The 21,567-nt window shown below is 41.5% G+C and overlaps 1 protein-coding gene across 1 annotated transcript in view; it reads right to left on the bottom strand.

Annotated features, from left to right (window-relative positions):
* Positions 1 to 3,856: 3,856 nt before the first annotated feature.
* The window catches only part of LOC103282046 (neural proliferation differentiation and control protein 1-like), a 28,685-nt gene continuing 10,974 nt past the window's right edge, over positions 3,857 to 21,567 (bottom strand). Inside the window, exons 5-9 of the mRNA XM_062969523.1 lie at positions 21,034 to 21,100; positions 17,090 to 17,174; positions 14,395 to 14,471; positions 11,828 to 11,921; positions 3,857 to 7,900 (exon numbers count right to left, since the gene is read on the bottom strand). Of these exons, the coding sequence (XP_062825593.1) occupies positions 7,835 to 7,900; positions 11,828 to 11,921; positions 14,395 to 14,471; positions 17,090 to 17,174; positions 21,034 to 21,100 (389 nt within the window). The 3' untranslated portion in view covers positions 3,857 to 7,834. The remainder of the gene's footprint in view (positions 7,901 to 11,827; positions 11,922 to 14,394; positions 14,472 to 17,089; positions 17,175 to 21,033; positions 21,101 to 21,567) is intronic.

Raw genomic sequence — 21,567 nt, 5'->3', positions numbered from 1 at the left:
AGGCTAGGATAGTGTTTCTTGGCCGCTTCGGTTGACTCCGAAGAGTAGGGTGGGGGTCTCGTTCCTAGTGTAGGTGCACCGGGGGCTGTTCCCTGGGGTGGGGGGGGCGGTGGCAAGGGTGGCGGCAATAATTCCTGTTGTCTAGCCTGTACACTCAACTGTAAATCTGGGTAGTCCTCCTCATTGGATTGGAAAACTTCCTTCTTTTTCCCCTCCTTCTTCACCACCATACATTTGCCATTCCTGCACTGTCGAACCCAACCTGGATCTTCTCTAACTACCCGTTCCCACGTAGCAATATAGACCCACTGGTTCGGATGATTCACAGCACAATATTCTTCCACTGTTCGGATCAGTTTCAGATCCCACGTTCCTTCTACTTGCCAACCTAAACCAAACTCTGGCCATTCTCCCTGACACAAATTTCTCAGTCTATAATCTCTTAGGTCCCTTGGATTCCCTGCTACGGCTCTGTTAGCAAAAGAGCCAAAATTATCTAAGATGCATTGTAAGGGAGTGGAGCTCTTTGAATTTTTCCCTCCCATCCTGCCTAATAGAGGGGACTGTCCTGGCCTGGGCACCTGGCCACTCAATGGCATGCGTCAGGAAACACAAGACAGAACCCCTTTCTACCTCCCTGGGAACTTTTTTTTGTCCCTCCCAGCGCTGGCGTTCCCTTAATATCTCATGCAAACCCCTATACTTGCCAGATTTCTGTAGACGTCGGACCAACCTTCGCCCCTGGGCTTTTTCCCTGGATCCTAGCTGGTTTCTATGGAACCTTGCTGGTGTTGCAGCTTCCACCGTCAGTCGGCGTTGGCATCAGAGGCAAGCACCGCAGCCGGTCGTGTATTATTCAGGGGCCCCTTCTCGTCTCACGGTAGTTGCCTCAGGCCCCCACCGCTGAGTTGAGGCCGTCCCGCCAACGGGATCCGTCTCCAAATCTCCTGGCCCGTCTTATAGGAAAAAAAAAAATCACGTCGGGGTCACCAGAAAATGTAGCGGAACCTTCGTGCTACGGTTCTTGTTGGCGCAGTGGAGGAATTTGAAGACGGACAACTGAAGGAATTCCAAGAAAACAGTTTTATTTCGCTAATGGCCACTAGGGTTCCCCCTAACACAAAGTAAGTGCTTCTCCAGGGGAACCCCCAGTGGCAGGCTGAGTAAACATTTATACACACTACAGGGTTCGGGTTATGCCCGCCCACAAGCAAATTCATTGGCTTAGAGTTGTGACGCTGCCCAATCAGTGCTGACCAGCAGGCCGGCTGCACTCTTTTGTGCCGTGCTCACAAATCTTTCAGAGCGCCTGCGTACGCATGCGCTGTTTGTTTATCTTTAGCTTTCATTTCTTCAGAAACACATGATTTCCCAGAAGTCACATGTTTCTGTGAGTTTATGCACCCGGGTCGCTAGCTGTCGCCATCTCTGCCCATATATGGTATTTCCTGGGGTTCCTTAACCTCCCGCCTCAACATGGAGGCCTAATAATCTGCAGAGGCATTTGAAAGAAACACACAAGTACCTATATATGCATCAGTTCCTACACATGAAAAACACTTAGTGCTAGAAGGTAGGTAAGAGAACAAATGCTGTAGAAATATAGGCCACATCCACTATACCAGTGTGTCTCAACCTGTGGGTCCCCACTTGTTTTGGCCTACAACTTCCAGAAATTGCAGCTAGTTTACCAGCTGTTAGGATTTTTGAGAGCTGAAAACCAAAAAATCTGAGGACCCATAGGTTGAAAACCAATGCACTATACAAAGGCATGGGTTATCATGTCTGGCCTTGGTGGAGAAGTATCACTATAATGGTCTCTTGGTATCTACTGGGATTTGGTTCCCGGTGGATACCAAAATCCATGGATGCTCATCCCATTGTATACAATGATGTAATAAAGTTGTGTTCTTTATACAATTGGCAAAATCAAGGTTTGTGTTTTTTATTTTTATTTTTTAAATTAAGACATGTATGACTGAATCCATGTATTCAGAATCTGTTGAGGTGAAAAGGGGGACAGGTTGCCTTGTCAGACTTGCGGCGTTCATAAGAAGAAGCACAGCTGCCCAACCCTGCCAGCTATTCTACAGTCCTGAGATATCAATTGTGCTCTACTCCATTAATTAATTAATCTTGCGTCTTGCTTTTCGTAACATTCATAGCTCTTTTCCTCTCTCTTTTAACCTTCCCTGTTGTAAAGTTCATCCAACTGAAAGAGGATGACTGTCCCACGGTCACCCAGTGGGGTTTTATGTTGCTAGAGTAAAAACTAGAGAAGTCCTCTGTGTTTTTAATGGTTAAATAGAGGAGGTAATGCTTGCTAGCTGGTTGCATAATCTCAGCAGCTGTGGCTTGCTACATGGTTGCACAACAAGTAACACCTGATCTACACAACATTAAAACTGAGTCATCATTGCTGCTTTTAATTCTGTGACAAGAACCCAGCACTATTAATCATTACACAATGTCGGCTCTCCATCCCATCAAACCCAGTAGGCAGTCATTTACTGTCTATTGGTTTAAATACCCTCAACATTCAATGGGTTTCCATATTGATTCTAATTTTGGTCATCTCAAAATCCCAAAGTTCTGGAGAAAGTTGGAAACACATTCCATCTTAACTCCCACAATGATTATTCTTCGCAGTGTAACAAACCCAATTTCCTGTAAAGGGGGCCCTTTCTACACTGTTCTTGTATCTCAGAATTTGATTCCAGGTTATTTGCTCTGAACATATTATATGAGTCTCCACTGCCATATCATCTGGGATAAGCAGATAATCTGGGATCAGATCCTTGGATATAAGGACAGTGCAGAGGGGGTTGGAGAAAGGCCAGCCTTAGGTGCAACCTTCTTATTTGTTTTACCTGTCCCTCCAAAGGCCCCTTCTACACTCCCCTGTATCCCAGGATCTGACCCCAGATTATCTGGCAATGGAGACTCATATAATCCAGTTCAAAGCAGATAACTTGGGATCAGATCCTGGGGTATAAGGATAGTGTAGAAGGGGCCTAATTAGGGCAGTCTCTAGTTTCTGTATCCCTTGGCAAAAGTACTTTTGAGGACTAAAATAACCTCCTTGAGGTTGATGCTGTTTTCGTGAATCTGCTAGTAAAGATGGGAACTTTGTAGCTCAGTCTTGAGCACCATTTACAACAGTGGTTCCCAAACTTTTTTTGACCAATGCCCACTTGACCAGAGATCACTCTCCAACATTAGTACCAAAAGGATTACAAATCAGTTTTTGGTCAACTTTAGATTAAGTTTGGTTATTTGGTGTGCTGATTCAGAAAATTGTATTGGATAGACTACATCAACTCTGGTTTCTGATACATCTAGTAGTCATCATCTGCTTGCCCACAGAAAACCATATTTAATAATCTATAGCTAATGTGATCTATCCAATGCAACGGCCAGTTCAGAGAAAAGGAAAGGAAATAAAATAAAGAGGAAGGAGGTTCGCGGACTGGATTTTCATTCTCATGGCCCACTACTGGGCCGTGGCCCACAGGTTGAGAACCACTGATTTACACTGACCATTTAATGCAAATTAAAGCTGGCCAGACAACAAACTCCCACAAAAATGTGTAAAAGAAGGCCCTAAATGTGCATCCGTGCTCTATGATTTGTGTAATCGCTGTTGGGGCGTCAAATTAGTTCATCTTCATCTGCACAGCAAAGCCACTTTCTTCAATACCAGTTTGTAACAGCATTAACTGGTCAGTGATTGATGGGGCCTTGCATTCATTTTCAGCTGCTCCTTTGGTGCTGCCTTCTCCCATTTGCTTTGCTGAGCAGCATTCTAATAGAGACCACAGCTTTGCTGTGGTCAAACAATGACAAAATCCGTTGCAACTGTTAAGATGAAATTTATTTCAGCATGGGTTTTCCTGGACTACAGTTCACTTCAGATCCATAGAGTACAACATAAGAATTCTGTCGTTTGGCTGGAGCAAACTGAACAGCCTGACCCATCCCCTCCAATTGTCCCAAATTGGCAGGAGTGCTCCCAATTAATTCTCCATCATCCCATCTTTTGAGCTACCTTTAAAATGTCCCAGTTTCACTCTTCTCCTTCTACTCTCCCCTTTTGTCATTGGCTTACTTCGATTACTGCAAACTTTTCAAAATACAAAAGCAAGCCACAGCCAACTGCTGTAGTCTGTCCTAGCTTGTCTGTTCTTCCTCATTCATAATTTTGGCCATCTTGACAATACTCTGGTGTTGCTTGTCCAAACACGTTCCGATCTTCATCTGTGAAATGTTAAAAATATGATGTTGCAGTAAGTTGTGGGATGGATGGAAAGTTTGGTGGTGATAAAAGAAGTTCAGGTTGAGGGAATTTTAAAGGTGGAGGGATCCCACTCAATTCCCCTATAGCAGTGGTTCCCAACCTTTGGACCTCCAGGTGTTTTGGACTTCATCTCCCACACTTCCTAATAGCTGGCAAACTGGCTGGGATTTCTGGGAGTTGAAGTCCAAAACACCTGGAGGCCCAAAAGTTGGGAACTACTGCTCTACAGTGAAAAAAAATCTTTCCTAGTTCTAAAGTCACTGTTTTCCTACTGTAATTAGAGGTAGTACAGTAGTTATCTCAATGAAGGCTTTTGAGATATAGAAAAACATCACCCCCATCATCCCCCAGTGTTGCCTACATCTCAATAGACAGGAAAGAATGATTAAATCAATCTATTCCTGTGTACAGGTGTTTGTACTGGTGCAGATACACTGTTGAATTAATGCAGTTCGACACCACTTTAAATGCCATGACCCAATGCGATGTAATCATGGGAGTTAGGCAATGTCTTCTCTATTAACTAATGCTGTGTCTCACCAAACTACAACCCTCAGGATCCCATAGCATTGAGCCATGGCAGTTAAAGGGGTGTCAAACTGCATTAATTTGACATTATAGATACACCCTATGTCTCAAAAAGCTGTTTCACATGACACAGGTACACCCCCATGATTCCACTTTAATTGCCATAGCTTTATCCTATGAAATCCCAGGATTTGCACTTTAAGAAGGGTATTTCAAACTCATATCATGAGAACTCGCACCTAACCTCAAACCCCCAAATCCTCCAGGATGCAGCCATAGCCGCGAAATCTGAATCAGTGCTATATATTTATAGCCTGAACAATGTTTTAAAGACTTAAATTAAGGAAGGCGTTTGCTTTAATATAATGGTTTTAAATCATATGCAAATTAAGATGATTGACTACTCAGATCAGATTCATGTTAATAGTCAGATATGTGTGGGGGGGTTTTAAATTGGATGACAGCCCTATATAACATGCAAGCTAGAATCGCTCTCAGATTTTATTTAACAATACAAAAAACATCACGTGTTAGCCCTTGCATGCTCAGGTGCATACACAAATGGAGGAGAGTTCTAGTTTACACAAGGAGACGAGCAAACCATGGGAGATAAAGTGCATGCTTTTCATGCAAAAATCCCAGGTTCCAGAAGTTCTGGATACACCTTGTTTTCAAATCAAGCTGTAGACATTTCTCTCTCTTTTTTCCCTGCCAGAGCCACAACTGTATAGTACAGCAATATGTTTGTAAGCTTGGCCACGCAGTGACAGTGGAAGATGCCACTGCTGTTTTGTAATGCAGCAGGACTATTTAGCTTTCAATGTGTGCCATTTGTAAATTTGGAAGTTGTCTTGATTTTGGTGCCACTGCTTTTGGTTCTATTGACTGTGATATTTGAGTAATACGCCTTGCTCTGGGCTGCTTAAAGGGAAAATACGCAATTAAGTTGCTTGTAGTGGAGTGCTCTATGCTTAGACGTCTCACATATCTGCATAGTTCCTGACTTACTTTTGACTTTACTGCAGAAGTCTTATATATATCACTACTCATAATGGAGTGCTCTGTATTTAAACAAATACCTCACATGTTCAATATTTTGTTGAGTTCCTGCCATCAAACCAAAAACAACAAAGGACCTACATCCGTTGACTTTCCTTCTTCTATGTTTTGTCACCTCATATCTGTGTTGTCGAAGGCTTTCGTGGCCGGAATCACAGGGTTGCTGTGAGTTTTCCGGGCTGCATGCCATGTTCCAGAAGCATTTTGTTCTGACATTTCACCCACATCTGTGGCAGGCATCCTCAGAGGTTGTGAAGTTTGTTGGAAACTAGGCAAGTGGGGCTTATATATCTGTGGAAGGTCCAGGGTGGGACATCTGAGGCAAGTGTGAAAGTTGCAATTGATCGCCTTGATTAGCATTGAATAGCCTTGCAGCTTCAGAGTTTGGCTGCTTCCTGCCTGGGGGAATCCTTTGTTGGGAGGTGATTAGCTGCAGGAAGCAACCAAGCTTTGAAGCGGCAAGGCTATTCAGTGCTAATCAAGGTGCTCAATTGCAACATTCATACGTGCCTCCAACAGACACAGAGTTCTTTCTCCCACCCTGGACATTTCACAAATATATAAACCCCACTCGCCTATGTGTTATCGAAGGCTTTCTTGGCCGGGATCACAGGGTTGTTGTATGTTTTCTGGGCTGTATGGCCATGTTCCAGAAGTATTCTCTCCTGACGTTTTGCCCACATCTATGGCGAGGTTGTCTGCCATAGATGTGAGGATGCCTGCCATAGATGTGGGCGAAATGTCAGGAGAGAATACTTCTGGAACATGGCCATACAGCCCGGAAAACATACAAGAACTCCCACTTGCCTAATTTCCAACAAACCTCACAACCTCTAAGCATGCCTGCCATAGATGTGGGTGAAATGTCAGGAGAGAATGCTTCCGGAACATGGCCATACAGCCTGGAAAACTCAAAGCAACCCACCTCATCTCTGTTCCTATGGGAAAGTTATTGGTGGAGGGCTTAGGATCCACTTGTTCACTCTGACTTTGGAAGGAAAGAAATGTCTTAAATGGGATAGGATTGTACACTTCATTTTATACTGAAATAAAATTATGTAAAATCCATACCCCATAGTCCATTGCATTTGGAGGCAAATAGGCAAAACAGTAGGTATTTCCATGTGGTCTCTTCTAACTATGATTCTGTGAAGCCTACATTCCTCTCTTCTAGTCAAAAATTGATCCCACCAGTTTGATATAACCTCAAAGAATGTTTTAATGGGAATGGCTATTAGGAAGACTGTGACTACAGTATCACCATAAACAGAAAACGTACATGCTGTCATTCCTTTTTTTTTTTTTTTTTTACTTTCTGGAAAAAGTTGGGGAGAAGAAAGGGCTTGTTGAATTGTCTGCTGCAGGTGCCAAATTATGTGATTTGATCTCTCTTGGGCATTCTTTCACGTTTACCTGGGGTTGGGATGGAGGAAAGCATTTGCCCTACTGCCTCAGGCAGAAGCATATCTTGGCCCGTCCTGGATGGGGAATACAGATCCTCATGCGCATATGCATCCACAATCACTATGCAATGAAGGAAGAAGACAGCTCTACTCACATTGACCTCTCTAGCTCGACTAAGGTGGAAAAAAAGCTTTCAGATGGAAAATTAATGGGGTGAAGGCAAGCTTGGAAAGAGGTCTCTAAAACAGATGGTTGTTACTTAGCATCTTGAGGAGTTGATTTGAAGGAGATCTACTCTATGACGGGCCGTCTTTCCCCTCTGAATGAATTAGTTTCCATAGGATTAGAGCGGAATGATACAATGGCAATGGATGATTTAGTGATACAGGTATATAGGAAATTCATTCCCCTGGAACAAAATAGAGAAACAGCACCCAATGGGTAGACGTAAATCCTCCTTGCATCAATCTAGGAGGTAGAGAGGTGGATGAGGAAAGAAGGGGGAGGAAAGAGAGAAAACGGAGACGGAGAAGAGAGGATATGCGCTTAGGGAGGGCATCGGTGCAGGGTTGTGGTGTCAAAGAGTGGGTTGTGGATCTCCATTTCTCCACTCTGTGGAAAGAGAAATGGAAAAAGAGGTTAATCAGAGCATTCTTGGAAAGGAAGGGAAGAACATTTCAAATTAGTGCATTGTCGAAGGCTTTCATGGCTGGTATCACTGGGTTGCTGTAAGTTTTTCGGGCTGTATGGCCATGTTCCAGAAGCATTCTCTCCTGATGTTTTGCCCACATCTATGGCAGGCATCCTCAGAGGTTGTAAGGTCTGTTGGAAACTAGGCAGGTGGGGTTTATATATCTGTGGAATAATGTCCAGGGTGCGAGAAAGAACTCTTGTCTGTTAGATGCAAGTGTGAGTGTTGCTATTTATCACCTTGATTAGCATTGAAAAGCAAATGAACAAAATTTTACCAGTATTAAAAAACTCTAAAATCAGGATAGAAAATAAGGAACAACACTCAAAAGACAGGAGACTTCCAGACAAGAAACAATCATAGCCAGTCAAAACTTCCCAACAAAGGATTCCCCCAGGAAGGAAGCAGCCAGGCTTTCAAGCTGCAAGGTTTTTCAGTGCTAACCAAGCTGGCCAATTGCAACATTCACATTTGCCTCAGGCAGACAAGAGTTCTTTCTTGTGGGCAAAACATCAGGAGAGAATGCTTCTGGAACATGCTTCTGACGTTTCACCCACATCTATGGCAGCCATCCTCAGAGTTGTGAGGTGTTGGAAAGTAGGCAAGTGGGGTTTATATATCTGTGGCATGTTAAGGGTGGGAGGAGATATATAAACCCCACTTGCCTAGTTTCCTACAGGCCTCGCAACCTCTGAGGATGCCTGCCATAGATGTGGGTGAAATGTCAGGAGAGAATGCTTCTGGAACATGGCCATACAGCCCAGAAAACTCAAAGCAGCTCAATTTCGAATTAGTGTTGCCAGATGTGGACGATCGCATCCCCTGAAATATCAGAGCGAATGTCAGAGATGGAGGGATGGCCCCTTGTGGTTGTGTAAAAGAAGAGATTTCAGCAAGTTTTTCTTGTGACCTGCTTCTGGATGTCTTTTCTACACAATGTTGAATGTATAAGAGCCACCTCCTGTTTTTCAGTTTTGTGACCTGCCTGCTATCTACTGCTCTCTTCCTAAGTATATGCAGGATTCAATCCGAAAGCTCAGGGCCGAAGTGTGTGATGCTTGATTTGTTTCTTTCAAGCCTGAAGTATTTTAAAGCTACAGACAGACTTTGGCTTTAGATATGCAGTCAGCCTTCCATGTTCATTGAGGTTAGGAATATAGAACCCCCATAAAAATGAAATATTAAATAACAAAATGGCTATTTTTATTAAAAAAAAAACAAACCAAAAGCCCACCTATCTAGGGATTTCTAGATCTTCTGGCATGACTATCATCAACTACTTCTGGAAGCTGACAGTAGAATCACACTAAGGATATAGAGATGTTTGCTCTAGAAATCTCTAGTCCTCAGCATGACAGGAGAAAGTTGACCATAGTGTCACACCAAAAGATCTAGATTCCCGGAGAGAATATTTTTAATAAAATCTGTGAATGTTGTTGAAGGCTTTCATGGCCAGAATCACAGGGTTGTTGTTTGTATTCTGGGCTGTATGGCCATGTTCCAGAAGCATTCTCTCCTGACGTTTCGCCCACATCTAGATGTGGCCGAAACGTCAGGAGGGAATGCTTCTGGAACATGACAATATAGCCTGGAAAACACACAATAAATCTGTGAGCGATCAAATTTGCAAAAGTAAAAACAGCAAATGTGTAGTGACAGCTGTATAACAATTCCTGAAACTGACTAAATATTAGAAGTGACTTACAGTTTCTCAAATCACTCCTGACACACACACACACACAATTCAATTTCAGTACAACTTCTTCCAGAAAATGAAACCCAAATCAGAGTCAAAACTGCAATGCAGCTGCATCGTATCGGCTTGAGCTCATTCGTATGGCAAAAAAAGTTTCATCATATGAGTCTGTTCAATATCAAAATTAGCTCTTACTCAAACCTGCCTGGGAAGTGACATGTTCCAAAGCTCTTTTATGTGAGAAATGCTTCCTACACATAGACAATAGGCAGGACAAAGTTTATGTTACTATAACCTTTGAGTTGTTGTAAAAGGGAATCTCGGGGCATTAAAACAAGCAAGTCTCTCATCACCTATCTCATCTCCATTTTTAAGCTGAAGAACCGGCGTTATCCATAGACACCTCCAAGGTCATGTGGCCAGTATGGCTGCATGGAGCGCTGTTACCTTCCTACCAGAGCAGTAACTATTGATCTACCCACATTAGCATGTTTACGAACTACTGTACTAGGTTGGCAGAAGCTGAGGCTAATAGCGAGAGCTCACCCTGCTGCCCAGATTCGATAAGCCACTCAGTGGTTTAACCCGCTGCGCCACCAGCTATAAGAAATAGGGTTGTTAAATCTCAGGACCTTAAATCTTAAATCTTCACAAGATAAGGGGAGAATCTCATGACAAGAATACTGTATTCGAAGGTACAGTAGAGTCTCACTTATCCAAGCTAAACGGGCCGGCAGAAGCTTGGATAAGCGAATATCTTGGATGATAAGGAGGGATTAAGGAAAAGCCTATTAAACATCAAATTAGGATATGATTTTACAAATTAAGCACCAAAACATGTTATACAACAAATTTGACAGAAAAAGTAGTTCAATACGCAGTAATGTTATGTTGTAATTACTGTATTTACGAATTTAGCACCAAAATATCACGATATATTGAAAACATTGACTACAAAAATGGCTTGGATAATCCAAAAGCTTGGATAAGTGAAGCTTGGATAAGTGAGACTCTACTGTATATTTGTATAGATATCTTACTCATTTTAGTTTTTAAAAAAATCTGAATAACATGTGTTGTGCAACTCTGGTTGATGCTTAATGCATCATGCTTAATCGCATTTCCAGGATGTTTTTCTTACAACATCACCTGAGCCTGCCCCCTTTTTATATTCATTGGTTGTAGGGCTGGAAGTAGTATCACATGTTTACTAAGCAGTTGACAAAAACACTGTGTGCACAATTTCAGTGGCAAAGCATTAGCCATCTGTTCAGCAGCACACCTGAGGCCTTGTTGTTGCAACTGAGCCCTTCCTTTCTGTTTTTGGACAGCAAAGAAAAAGTAGCTGGTGAAGAAGAGAGGAAATTGTGTTCTAGATCTGTGTCACAATCCCAAAGGCTGGCTCTGTCATTAGGCAGAATGAGGACACTATTCTAATGTTGTGTAAGCAGCAGGAGCTTTTTCTACCATTTCTTTCAAGGAGAATATAATTTGGGTTGCTAGACAGCCTGACATCATTTCCCAAATGACCCTGCATTCACTTCATCTGTCCTGATTTGGCAAGAATAAGCCAGGCAAATCCTTTATTGTCCCCATGATGCGATAACATTGAGCCGTGACAGTTAAGGTGGTATCAAATTGTATTATTTCTACAGTATACAAAGGTCCCCAGTGGTGCAGCAGGTTAACCCAGTGAGCTGCTGAACTTGCTGACTGAAAGGTTGGTGGTTCGAATCTAGGGAGCGGAATGAGCTCCCACTGTTAGCCCCAGCTTCTGCCAACCTAGCAATTTGAAAACATGCACATGTGAGTAGATCAATAGGTACCGCTCCAGTGGGAGGTAACAGCGCTCCATGCGGTCATACTGGCCACATGACTTTGGAGGTGTCTACGGACAACACTGGCTCTTCGGCTTAGAAATGGAGATGAGCAACAACCCAGAGTTGGACACGAATAGACTTAATGTCAGGGGAAAACCTTTACTATACATGGGCTCTAGGCCTTCACACAGGGCTCCCTAGGATGCAGAGCTTGGAAAGAAATATAACTCTCAGAATTCTGCCACCAACGCAAGGATTTATGCAGTTGTCATCTTCAAAAAGTAACTTCCCAAACGTTGTTAGTAAGCTACTTCCTTGCACAGCAAACTTACCGGGGCCAGTCCAGGACATTCATATACAGTGTAATCTCCATTTTCATTTTCTGATTCTGTCGAGATCTGCTCTACTGGTTTGGGAGGTTCTCTACTATAGAAGGAAACAAGAATAATTACCTCATGAGACTGAATGGAAGAGGCACGTTCTCTCGTTTCCTTCCTCCTGTGTGCTTTTCTTACATTCATCTGACTCACTTGGCTAAGTAATTACACAGTGTAACACGATTTTTGTTCCTGGGTTATAAATGTCATTTCATAATTGCTTCTATCATAAAAACATGGAAAATGTTTATTAAACTGCAAAAACTTTGTTTCTGCAGGACATCCTGCAGCACATTTTGTTAATAGACTTTCAATGAATATCTCATCAAGTCTCAACCAATTTGACAGTTTGTAGCAACCACAAAAACAAAGTTTCTGAAGTATAACAACTACTTTCAAAGTAAATACCACAACATTAAAAAGCTGTTTTTAAAATTTGTGTTACATAGTGTTATTCTATACCATTAAAGCATAGAGGTTGGGTGTCCCTTCTTCAAAATGCTTGGAATCAGAAATATTTTGGATTTTAGTTTTTGGTCAGTTTGCAATAGCTGCATTATAAATAATGAGGTATCTTAGAGATAAGAGTGAAGAATGAATGTTAGGCCACTACCAAGATTTCAAAAAAGCTTTTGCAGCTACATGTGTCTAAACACACAATTCATATATGTTTCGTATTCACCTTATACACATAGCCTGGATGTGATTTTATATATAATATATTTAATAGTTTGTGCCTGACAAAATGTTTGTGTACTTTTAATCATTACAAAGCAAATGTATCATTCTCAGCCAACTACGTAGACATTTTTGGATTTCGAATTAAGGACGATCAACCTGTATCATTCTCTTTTTTGCATGCCATGTCACACACCAGTCAGAAGGAATTAGAAAGAAATGAAACTGATATCTTGATGTAGCTGCAAAAGCTTTTTTGAAATCTTGGTAGTGGCCTAACATTCATTCTTCACTTCTTGTGTCTGTTTAATTGCATTATTTATAAGGCAACCACAGAACAAAACATTTGCCTGAGTGGCTCTCAAGTTTAAAAATAAGCACATTTTGAAAATACACAGGAATGCAATAAAAAGGTTGAAATATGAAACAATTCACATTTTGAAATGTAGAACAGTACAACAGAAATAAAAGATAAAATGCAGCTGCAAAACAGCATCAGACCAAGAACAAACCCAAGCAACGTCAAGCAGCAAAGCCAAAAAGTAGCCCCTGGCTACAGTTTAAAAGTCATTGGAAAATAAGGAGGCATTTACTTTGCACACAATGGGGCCAGATGGGCTACAATGGGCTATAATGGGCAGGGTATTCCACAGATATTGGACAGAAAGAATTCATGTCAAATAGCTGACTGGTCGATGAAACCCATCAAATAAAAAGATTAATCAGTTGACAAGGTGTACCCCCAGGTAGATGGGTCACAGTTTTGAAATTATTTTGAATCCAATATTTTGTTTGGGAGCGGGGGAAAAGAAATCCAAATACCAAACTAAGTCTTGCCCCCAAAACACAAAGAGTGTTTGTTTAGATCAACCATATATTTGCTTATACACAAATGTGCAAAGACGTGGCTTAATCAATCAATAAAAGCTAGATGTCTACTACTTGTTTTTTTAATTGTGTCAGAAGCTATTTGACAAGTCGTTTCTGGTATGAGATAATTGGCTTTGTACAGAAATATTGCCCAGGGGATGCCTGGATATGTTACCATCCTGCTCGGAGGCTTCTCTCATGTCCCTGCAAGCTAGAGCTGACAGACGAGAGCTCACCCCGTCTCATGGGCAACCTTCAGGTCAGCAACCCAACCTTTAGGTCAGCAATCCAGCCAGTACAAGGGTTTGACCCATTGCGCCACTTTACAACTTTACATTGCTCCTTTACAACTAGTTGACAAAAGACACGTTTGGAGACTAAAATATCCACCAAGACATCCCAACATAATGAGTTTTACCTTCAGATATTTAGACATCAGCACCTATCATTCTCAGCCAAGAAATTAGACATTTGAAAGCTGTCATGTTGGGTAAAGCTATTATGGGTACAACTCATGTTGGGAACCACAAATGTCAGAGGCTAGGGAGCAGCATTAGCTCTCTTACAGACCTTGGAAGGCAACCCCTATTTTCACAATTCAAATTCTATTTGCCTCCAAGCATGCATTTGCATCACAGTTCTGCCCATCACCAGGGCTATTTTAAGTCCCAGAAAGGCCCTTTTTTAACAGTCTGATGTTAATGGTATTCCTAGGACTGTATGGTTTTTAACATATGGAAAGATAAGGAGATGCTATAGTGTTCTGTGCAGAAAAGTAGCATGATAGGGAGAAACTAGACTAGGAACCTCTGCCGTCTAATATTTTGTTTAGGTACTATGAATCATGACTTGGGCAAGTGGTATGGGCCAACATTTGCTATTCCACTTCATCAAGCAAAACATATTGGCTCAGTGTCTCGTTTTTGTTCCAAGCCTCTCATCACCCTCAGAAGGATTGTCATAACAACACTTACTCTTCACTGGTGAGAAGTTTCTTCTGATGTTGATAGTGGTGAACCTGGCAAGACTGAGCTAGTCTAGAGTCCATGTACTGAAGGGGAAGAGAAAGAACATAAGATGTAAAAAAAGCTTTTCTGGATCAGGTTGAATGATAATCCTATCTACCTAGTTTTGTCCAACCACAGTGGTTCACATGGGGCCTGTAAATAGGATCACAGGAGCTAGCTCTCTCCCAGTATTGTTCTTCACTAACCGATATTCAGAGGCATGCTCTCTTATCCCAAAGGTAGGGCCAACAAGAAGCCCCTGATAATTTTCTCTTCCATGAATCTATATAATCCACACTTAAAGACAGTTAATGGTTGTCATCATTACAGTCTATGATGTGAGTTCAATAATGCAACCATACCCCATATGAACTAGCACATTTTTGCAAGGGTAAGTGTGCAGGATCACCATGAAAGAGGAAAAACTGTGAATTTTTTTAAAATACTTTTTTTATCTGAGGGAACATCCCTCAAGCCCTTCAGCTTGAGTCTATGTCAACTTCTGCTAAAGGTTAAGCACAGTATTGTACTGGAGCAGCTACAAATACCCAGAGCAATGTTCTCTCTAGAAACATAGAAGATATTAATCAAATCTGTGAATAACTATGTAACATGATTTTTGTTCCTGGGTTATAAAGATCATTTCCTAATTGGTTCTATTATAAAAAGTTTATTAAACTGCAAAGACTTTGGTTTTACGGGACATCCTGTAGCACATTGTGTTGTAGTTTTTCCATTAATATCTCACAGTTTCAACCTATTCAATATAGTTTGTGACAGCCATGAAAATGAAGTTTCTGGAGTATAAAAACTACTTTCAAAGAAAGTACAGTAGAGTCTCACTTATCCAACATTCGCTTATCCAACGTTCTGGATTATCCAACGCATTTTTGTAGTCAATGTTTTCAATATATCACGATATTTTGGTGGTAAATTCGTAAATACAGTAAGTACTACATAGCATTACTGAGTATTGAACTACTTTTTCTGTCAAATTTGTTGTCTAATATGATGTTTTGGTGCTTAATTTGTAAAATCATAACCTAATTTAATGTTTAATAGGCTTTTCCTTAATCTCTCCTTATTATCCAACATATTTGCTTATCCAACGTTCTGACGGCCCGTTTATGTTGGATAAGCGAGACTCTACTGTACCACAAAATTAAACAGGAAATAATATTTTCAAACCAGGAACACAACATTTTTAAAGATTTTGTTACATAGTGTAATCAAATCTGCAAAAGTTAAACCTGCAAATGTGGAGGGCATGACTGTACCATACTTTCTTCTGTATACACTAAATTTTCTATCATTCAGCTATATGACATGATCCCAGAAGCAAGTATTATGAATAATTCTAGCATCTCACCTAGATTTGCCAGGTTTCCCTATATCTTTCATGACAGTGTAGAACAGTGGTTCTCAACCTGTGGGTTCCCAGATGTTTTGGCCTACAACTCCCAGAAATCCCAGCCAGTTTACCAGCTGTTAGGATTTCATAGAATCATAGATCATAGAATCATAGAATAGTAGAGTTGGAAGAGACCTCAAGGGCCATCTAGTCCAACCCCCCGCTAAGAAGCAGGAAATCGCATTCAAAGCACCCCCGACAGATGGCCATCCAGCCTCTGCTTAAAAGCCTCCAAAGAAGGAGCCTCCACCACGGCCCGGGGGAGAGAGTTCCACTGCCGAACAGCCCTCACAGTGAGGAAGTTCTTCCTGATGTTCAGGTGGAATCTCCTTTCCTGTAGTTTGAAGCCATTGTTCCGTGTCCTAGTCTGCAGGGCAGCAGAAAATAAGCTTGCTCCCTCCTCCCTATGACTTCCCCTCACATATTTGTACATGGCTATCATGTCTCCTCTCAGCCTTCTCTTCTGCAGGCTAAACATGCCCAGCTCTTTAAGCCTCTCCTCATAGGGCTTGTTCTCCAGACCCTTAATCATTTTAGTTGCCCTCCTCTGGACGCTTTCCAGCTTGTCAGCATCTCCCTTCATCTGCGGTGCCCAAAACTGGACACAGTATTCCAGGTGTGGTCTGACCAAGGCAGAATAGAGGGGGAGCATGACTTCCCTGGATCTAGACGTTATTCCCCTATTGATGCAGGCCAAAATCCCATTGGCTTTTTTAGCTGCCGCATCACATTGTAGGCTCATGTTTAACTTGTTGTCCACGAGGACTCCAAGATCTTTTTCGCACACACTGCTGTCAAGCCAGGCGTCCCCCATTCTGTATCTTTGATTTCCATTTTTTCTGCCGAAGTGAAGTATCTTGCATTTGTCCCTGTTGAACTTCATTTTGTTAGTTTCGGCCCATCTCTCTAGTCTGTCAAGATCGTTTTGAATTCTGCTCCTGTCTTCTGGAGTGTTAGCTATCCCTCCGAGTTTGGTGTCATCTGCAAACTTGATGATCGGGAGTTGAAGACCAAAACACCTGGGGACCGACAGGTTGAGAACCACTGGTGTAGAAGATAGAATTTCAGATGTGGCTTGGCGTGCAATCTGGTAACAAGCAAGCAATTTCTCTTGAAATTTCATATTATATGCAGCCACTAAATGTATAGGAGGCCTCTCCAGTTTTTAGTCTGACAACTGTGATTTTACCTCATTGTGTGTGTACACAAACATATATATAAAATGACAAAAGCAATGACAAAAGCACTTACTGCACTGGGCTGATGGTACCGGTACTGGTTTCCCCGATTGGCTGTGTATGCGATCTTCTGAGCCAAGTGTACCTCTTTCTGTAACCTGGGAATTAATCATGACATCTTTTAACAGGGATTTAAAATATTTGCTATTGATATTACGTACAACTGCAACAGTTCTATACATTCTTAGGACTGCAAAGTTTCATTTTCTTGACCATACTCTTCAATAAATCCGGGGAGGTTACACACTCTGGCCATGCTATAATACCATGTTAGCTTGTAGAGATTATCACCAAAATCCATATGCTGTCCTAAAGATGAGGGTCAACCCTATTCTCCGGCACAGTGGGGTGACTTCCTTACTGTGAGTGCTGTTCAGCAGTGGAACACTCTGACCCTGAGTGTAATGTAGGCTCCTTCTTTGGAGGCTTTTAAACAGAGGCTGGATGGCCATCTGTTGGGAGTGCTTTGAATGAGATTTTCCTGCTTCTTGGCAGGGGGCTGACTGGATGGCCCATGAGGTCTTCCAACTCTTGGATTTTATGAACTGTTTAATCTGTAAATTTTAAATTGCATTAACGAATAACAAACTTTTATTTAATTAAGATGGGAGAAGCATTCCAATGGGATTGTTTTGCCTTATGTGCCAAAGTAAATTTTTTGGCCTTTGATTCAATTCACCTTGACTTGGGAGGAAGGGAGGTCATTTAATGTTCTACCTCAAGCAAAAATATTAGTATGTAAAACAGTTGACACTCAGAATGTGGTATTTAGCTCAGTTAAGAACTAAGAAATGCGAAATTGAGATGATATATATTAAATTTTTGTGTGCCACAAGGCTCTTCGCTATTTTATCTCTGCCTTGAAGCATTTGGATCAAATTTAATCTCCTCATTCAATTTCGAAAGTAATCCTAACATCATCCTAACTCTATTTTGACATATTTCACTTGTTTGTATTTTATCATAGTCACTCCTCATACAGCTATGTTCTGTTTAATTGAAATTTATACCTGAATCAGAGCTGAAACTATTTTAATCTTACAGAACTCTGTGAAAGAGCAGTTAATATGAATTACACTCAGTGCTGGATTTGTAGACAAGGTAAGTAAGTATAGTTTAGGAAAATGTAGGTGTTGTTGTTGTTTTCTATCACATCACGTGATCCTTTGAGAGACCTACAACAGTCCTATTTTATCAGTCTTGTTTGGGTGTCGCAGACTCAGGGCAATGGCTTCCTTGATTGGATTTATCCGTCTGTTTTATGAGCTTCCCTTTTCCTTATTGCCTTCCCCGGCATTATCACCTTTCCCAATGACTCATATGTTCTCATGCTACTTCCTGTGTATGGTAAACTCAATTTACTCATTTTTGTTATTTCAGCTAAATGATTCTGAGAAGCCCTTAAATTCAAAGAAAGATGATTACATTTAGTATTTCTGTTTCAAATCACCTTTATGTTAAAACAGGGATGGGCAAAATGCAGTCCTGGAGTCACATGGGGTTCAACAATGCTGTTTTTCATGGTCCTGAACTTTGCTTCTCCTGCCATGCCTAAAACACTGAAAACGTCTAGAAACAACAATGCACAATTTTAAAATATGGGAGGGTTTCCTGCACTATTTAAGATTTAAAACAGTGTTTCTCAACTTGGGGGTCAGGACCCTTGAAGGGGGGGTTGCAAGGAGGATTTCAGAGGTGTCGCCAAAGACCATCAGAAAATACATATTTCTGATAGGAATCCAAATCTCTCCAGTATTTTCTGTTGGTCATAGGGTTCAATGTGGGAAGTTTGGCTCAATTCTGTCGTTGGTGGGGTTCAAGGAGCTCTTTGATTATAGGTGAACTATAAATCCCACCAACTACAACTCCCAAATGTCAAGGTCTATTTTCCCCCAACTCCACCAGTGTTCAAATTTGGGCATATTGGGTATTCAAGCCAAATTTGGCCCAAATCTATCATTGTTTGGAATCCACAGTGTTCTCTGGATGTAGGTAAACTACAACTTCAAAACTCAAGATCAATGCCCAACAAACCCTTCCAGTATTTTCTGTTGGTCCTGGGAGTTCTGTGTGCCAAATTGGGTTCAATTCCATCCTTGGTGGAGTTCAGAATGCTCTTTGATTGTAGGTTAACTATAAATCCCAGCAACTATAACTCCCAAATGAGAATTTCAATCCTCCTGCAACCCCACCAGTATTCAAATTTGGGTGTATCGGGTGTTTGTGCCAAATTTGGTCCAGTGAATGAAAATACATCCTGCATAGCAGATATTTATATTACGATTCATAACAGTAGCAAAATTGGAATTATGAAATAGCAATGAAATTAATTTTATGGTTGGGATTCACCACAACATGAGGAACTGTATTAAGGGGTCACGGCATTAGGAAGGTTGAGAACCACTGATTTAAAATGTACCGGTACTTGTTTTTTCAAAACCAGATGTGCACTTTGAGGCACTTTGGGGGTGTTTGGGGATGGGCTAGGTCAGTGGTTCTCAACTTGTGGGTCTCCTAGGTGTTTTGGCCTACAACTCCCAGAAATCCCACCTAGTTTACCATCTGTTAGGATTTCTGGGAGTTGAAGGCCAAACCAGCTGGGGACCGACAGGTTGAGAATCACTGGGCTAGGGTGAGGAGAGAAGGGGCCAAGTGGAAATAAATTGGCTTCTTGACCAACTGTAGCTGACCACCATTGTGCTACAATAATATGTAGTTGGCCCTCCAACCCACTGATTCTATATCCATGGATTTAACCGTTCACAGCTTGTAAAAATGGAAGAAAAACCCAAAACACAAACCTTGAGTTTGACATTTTATATGAGGGACACAATTTATAATGGGATGTGAGCATCCTTGAATTTGGGCATTTAGGCTCGGGCTGTGGCGCAGGCTGGAGAGCAGCTGCAATGAATCACTGCAATGAATCACTCTGACTGCAATGAATCACTCTGACCATGAGTTCGAGGCCCGCTCGGAGCCTATGTTTGTTTATCTTTGTTCTATGTTAAAATGCATTGAATGTTTGCCTATATGTGTAATGTGATCTGCCCTGAGTCCCCTTCGGGGTGAGAAGGGCAGAATATAAATGTTGCTGTAAATAAATAAATATGGGAGGTCAAGAAACCAAACCTCAGTGTTCACTAGATGTTAAATATTTGTCTCCTTCACTATGCAGATCTTCCAGAAACAGGTAAAACTAAAATAAGAAGACCTGTTAAAATTTTATGTTCATTGCACACACTTTCAGCAATACTCTTCTAAACATTGTTTTAGGCAGGCATCCTCAAACGGTGCCCTTCCAGCTGTTTGGGCCTTCAACTCCCAGAATTTCTGACCATTGAACCAGCTGGTTAGGGCATCTGGGAATTGGAGGCCCAAACAGCTGGAAGGGCACCGTTTGAGGATGTCTGGGTTAAGGACTGGTCTTAATCCCTCCCAGGTGGCTTTCAGGGGTGGGCAAATGGTAGATAGATCACAGTCAACTAGTAGACACCTTGATGAGTTGCAAAATATTGTCAAGTCATTCCAATTATATTCCTGTGAAGAATAAAGACTGGTATAAACTGTAATGCTATTTTGTGTGTGTGAAATGAATGTGAATTCTCTTTTTTTCTGCTAGTCTGAAAATTCCTAGAAGCATTCGTATTTTCCATTCTTGGTAATAGATCCTACAGGGCTGAGATCTGTTTTGCAGTAGCAAATGGTACTATTAAATCACCATGCATACATCTTTCATAAGCTAAGGCAGGATAGGCTTTGCTAATATTTGGGTGGGTAAGCACTGGGAAAGATCACCAAATGGAGCTAGAAAGAAGACCTGGATGAAACCAAGAGAACCTTATGACTGGTCAAGTTTTGATGATGCGGGCCTGGGTGGACTGCTAGTCTGACTTTTATACAGCTTCCTATTCTTCTAATATACGGGGAAAGGAAAGGGGAAATTATGATTCATACCTGTACCAACAAATGGCAGCTACCACAAGTCCAGACACCCCAGTCACTGTGCACATCACCACAAGAGCTGTAAGGATGAAAATTAAGGCTTTGAATAACTGCCAGACACAAATAGGCATGCCTCACAAGTTGCACTCTTCCCTGTTGCACTGTCTGTACATACAGCCTAAGATTCCCAAATCTCAAGGACTGACCCTGAATCTTAGGAATGAGAGTTTCTTCCCAGAGCAAGAGCAAGGCGAGTTATAATACTGCCTTTCCTCATTTGTTTGACTTTGAATTTGAATGGCATACTCTGTGGTTTTTAATGTATCAGGTGCAAAAGCACCATCTGGGTTGTTCCTAGTAGTAATATAGTATGGCATTAAAATATAACTTCTGGGGGAATTATCCTCAAATAGCAATTTTCCACAAGTCTCCAAATTTCTAGCACTATGAATATTGCTTACACTTGCTGTGTTCACATTCCCTTGGTAAGTTTGCCTGCCCTTTTTTGTTTGGGTGCCTAAATTCCATTTCCAAATGCAAAGTGAA

Source organism: Anolis carolinensis, chromosome 2, assembly GCF_035594765.1.
Source record: "Anolis carolinensis isolate JA03-04 chromosome 2, rAnoCar3.1.pri, whole genome shotgun sequence".
NCBI lineage: Eukaryota > Metazoa > Chordata > Lepidosauria > Squamata > Dactyloidae > Anolis > Anolis carolinensis.
The sequence above is the reverse complement of the archived record's forward strand: the minus strand, read 5'-3'. Positions and strand labels throughout refer to the sequence as shown.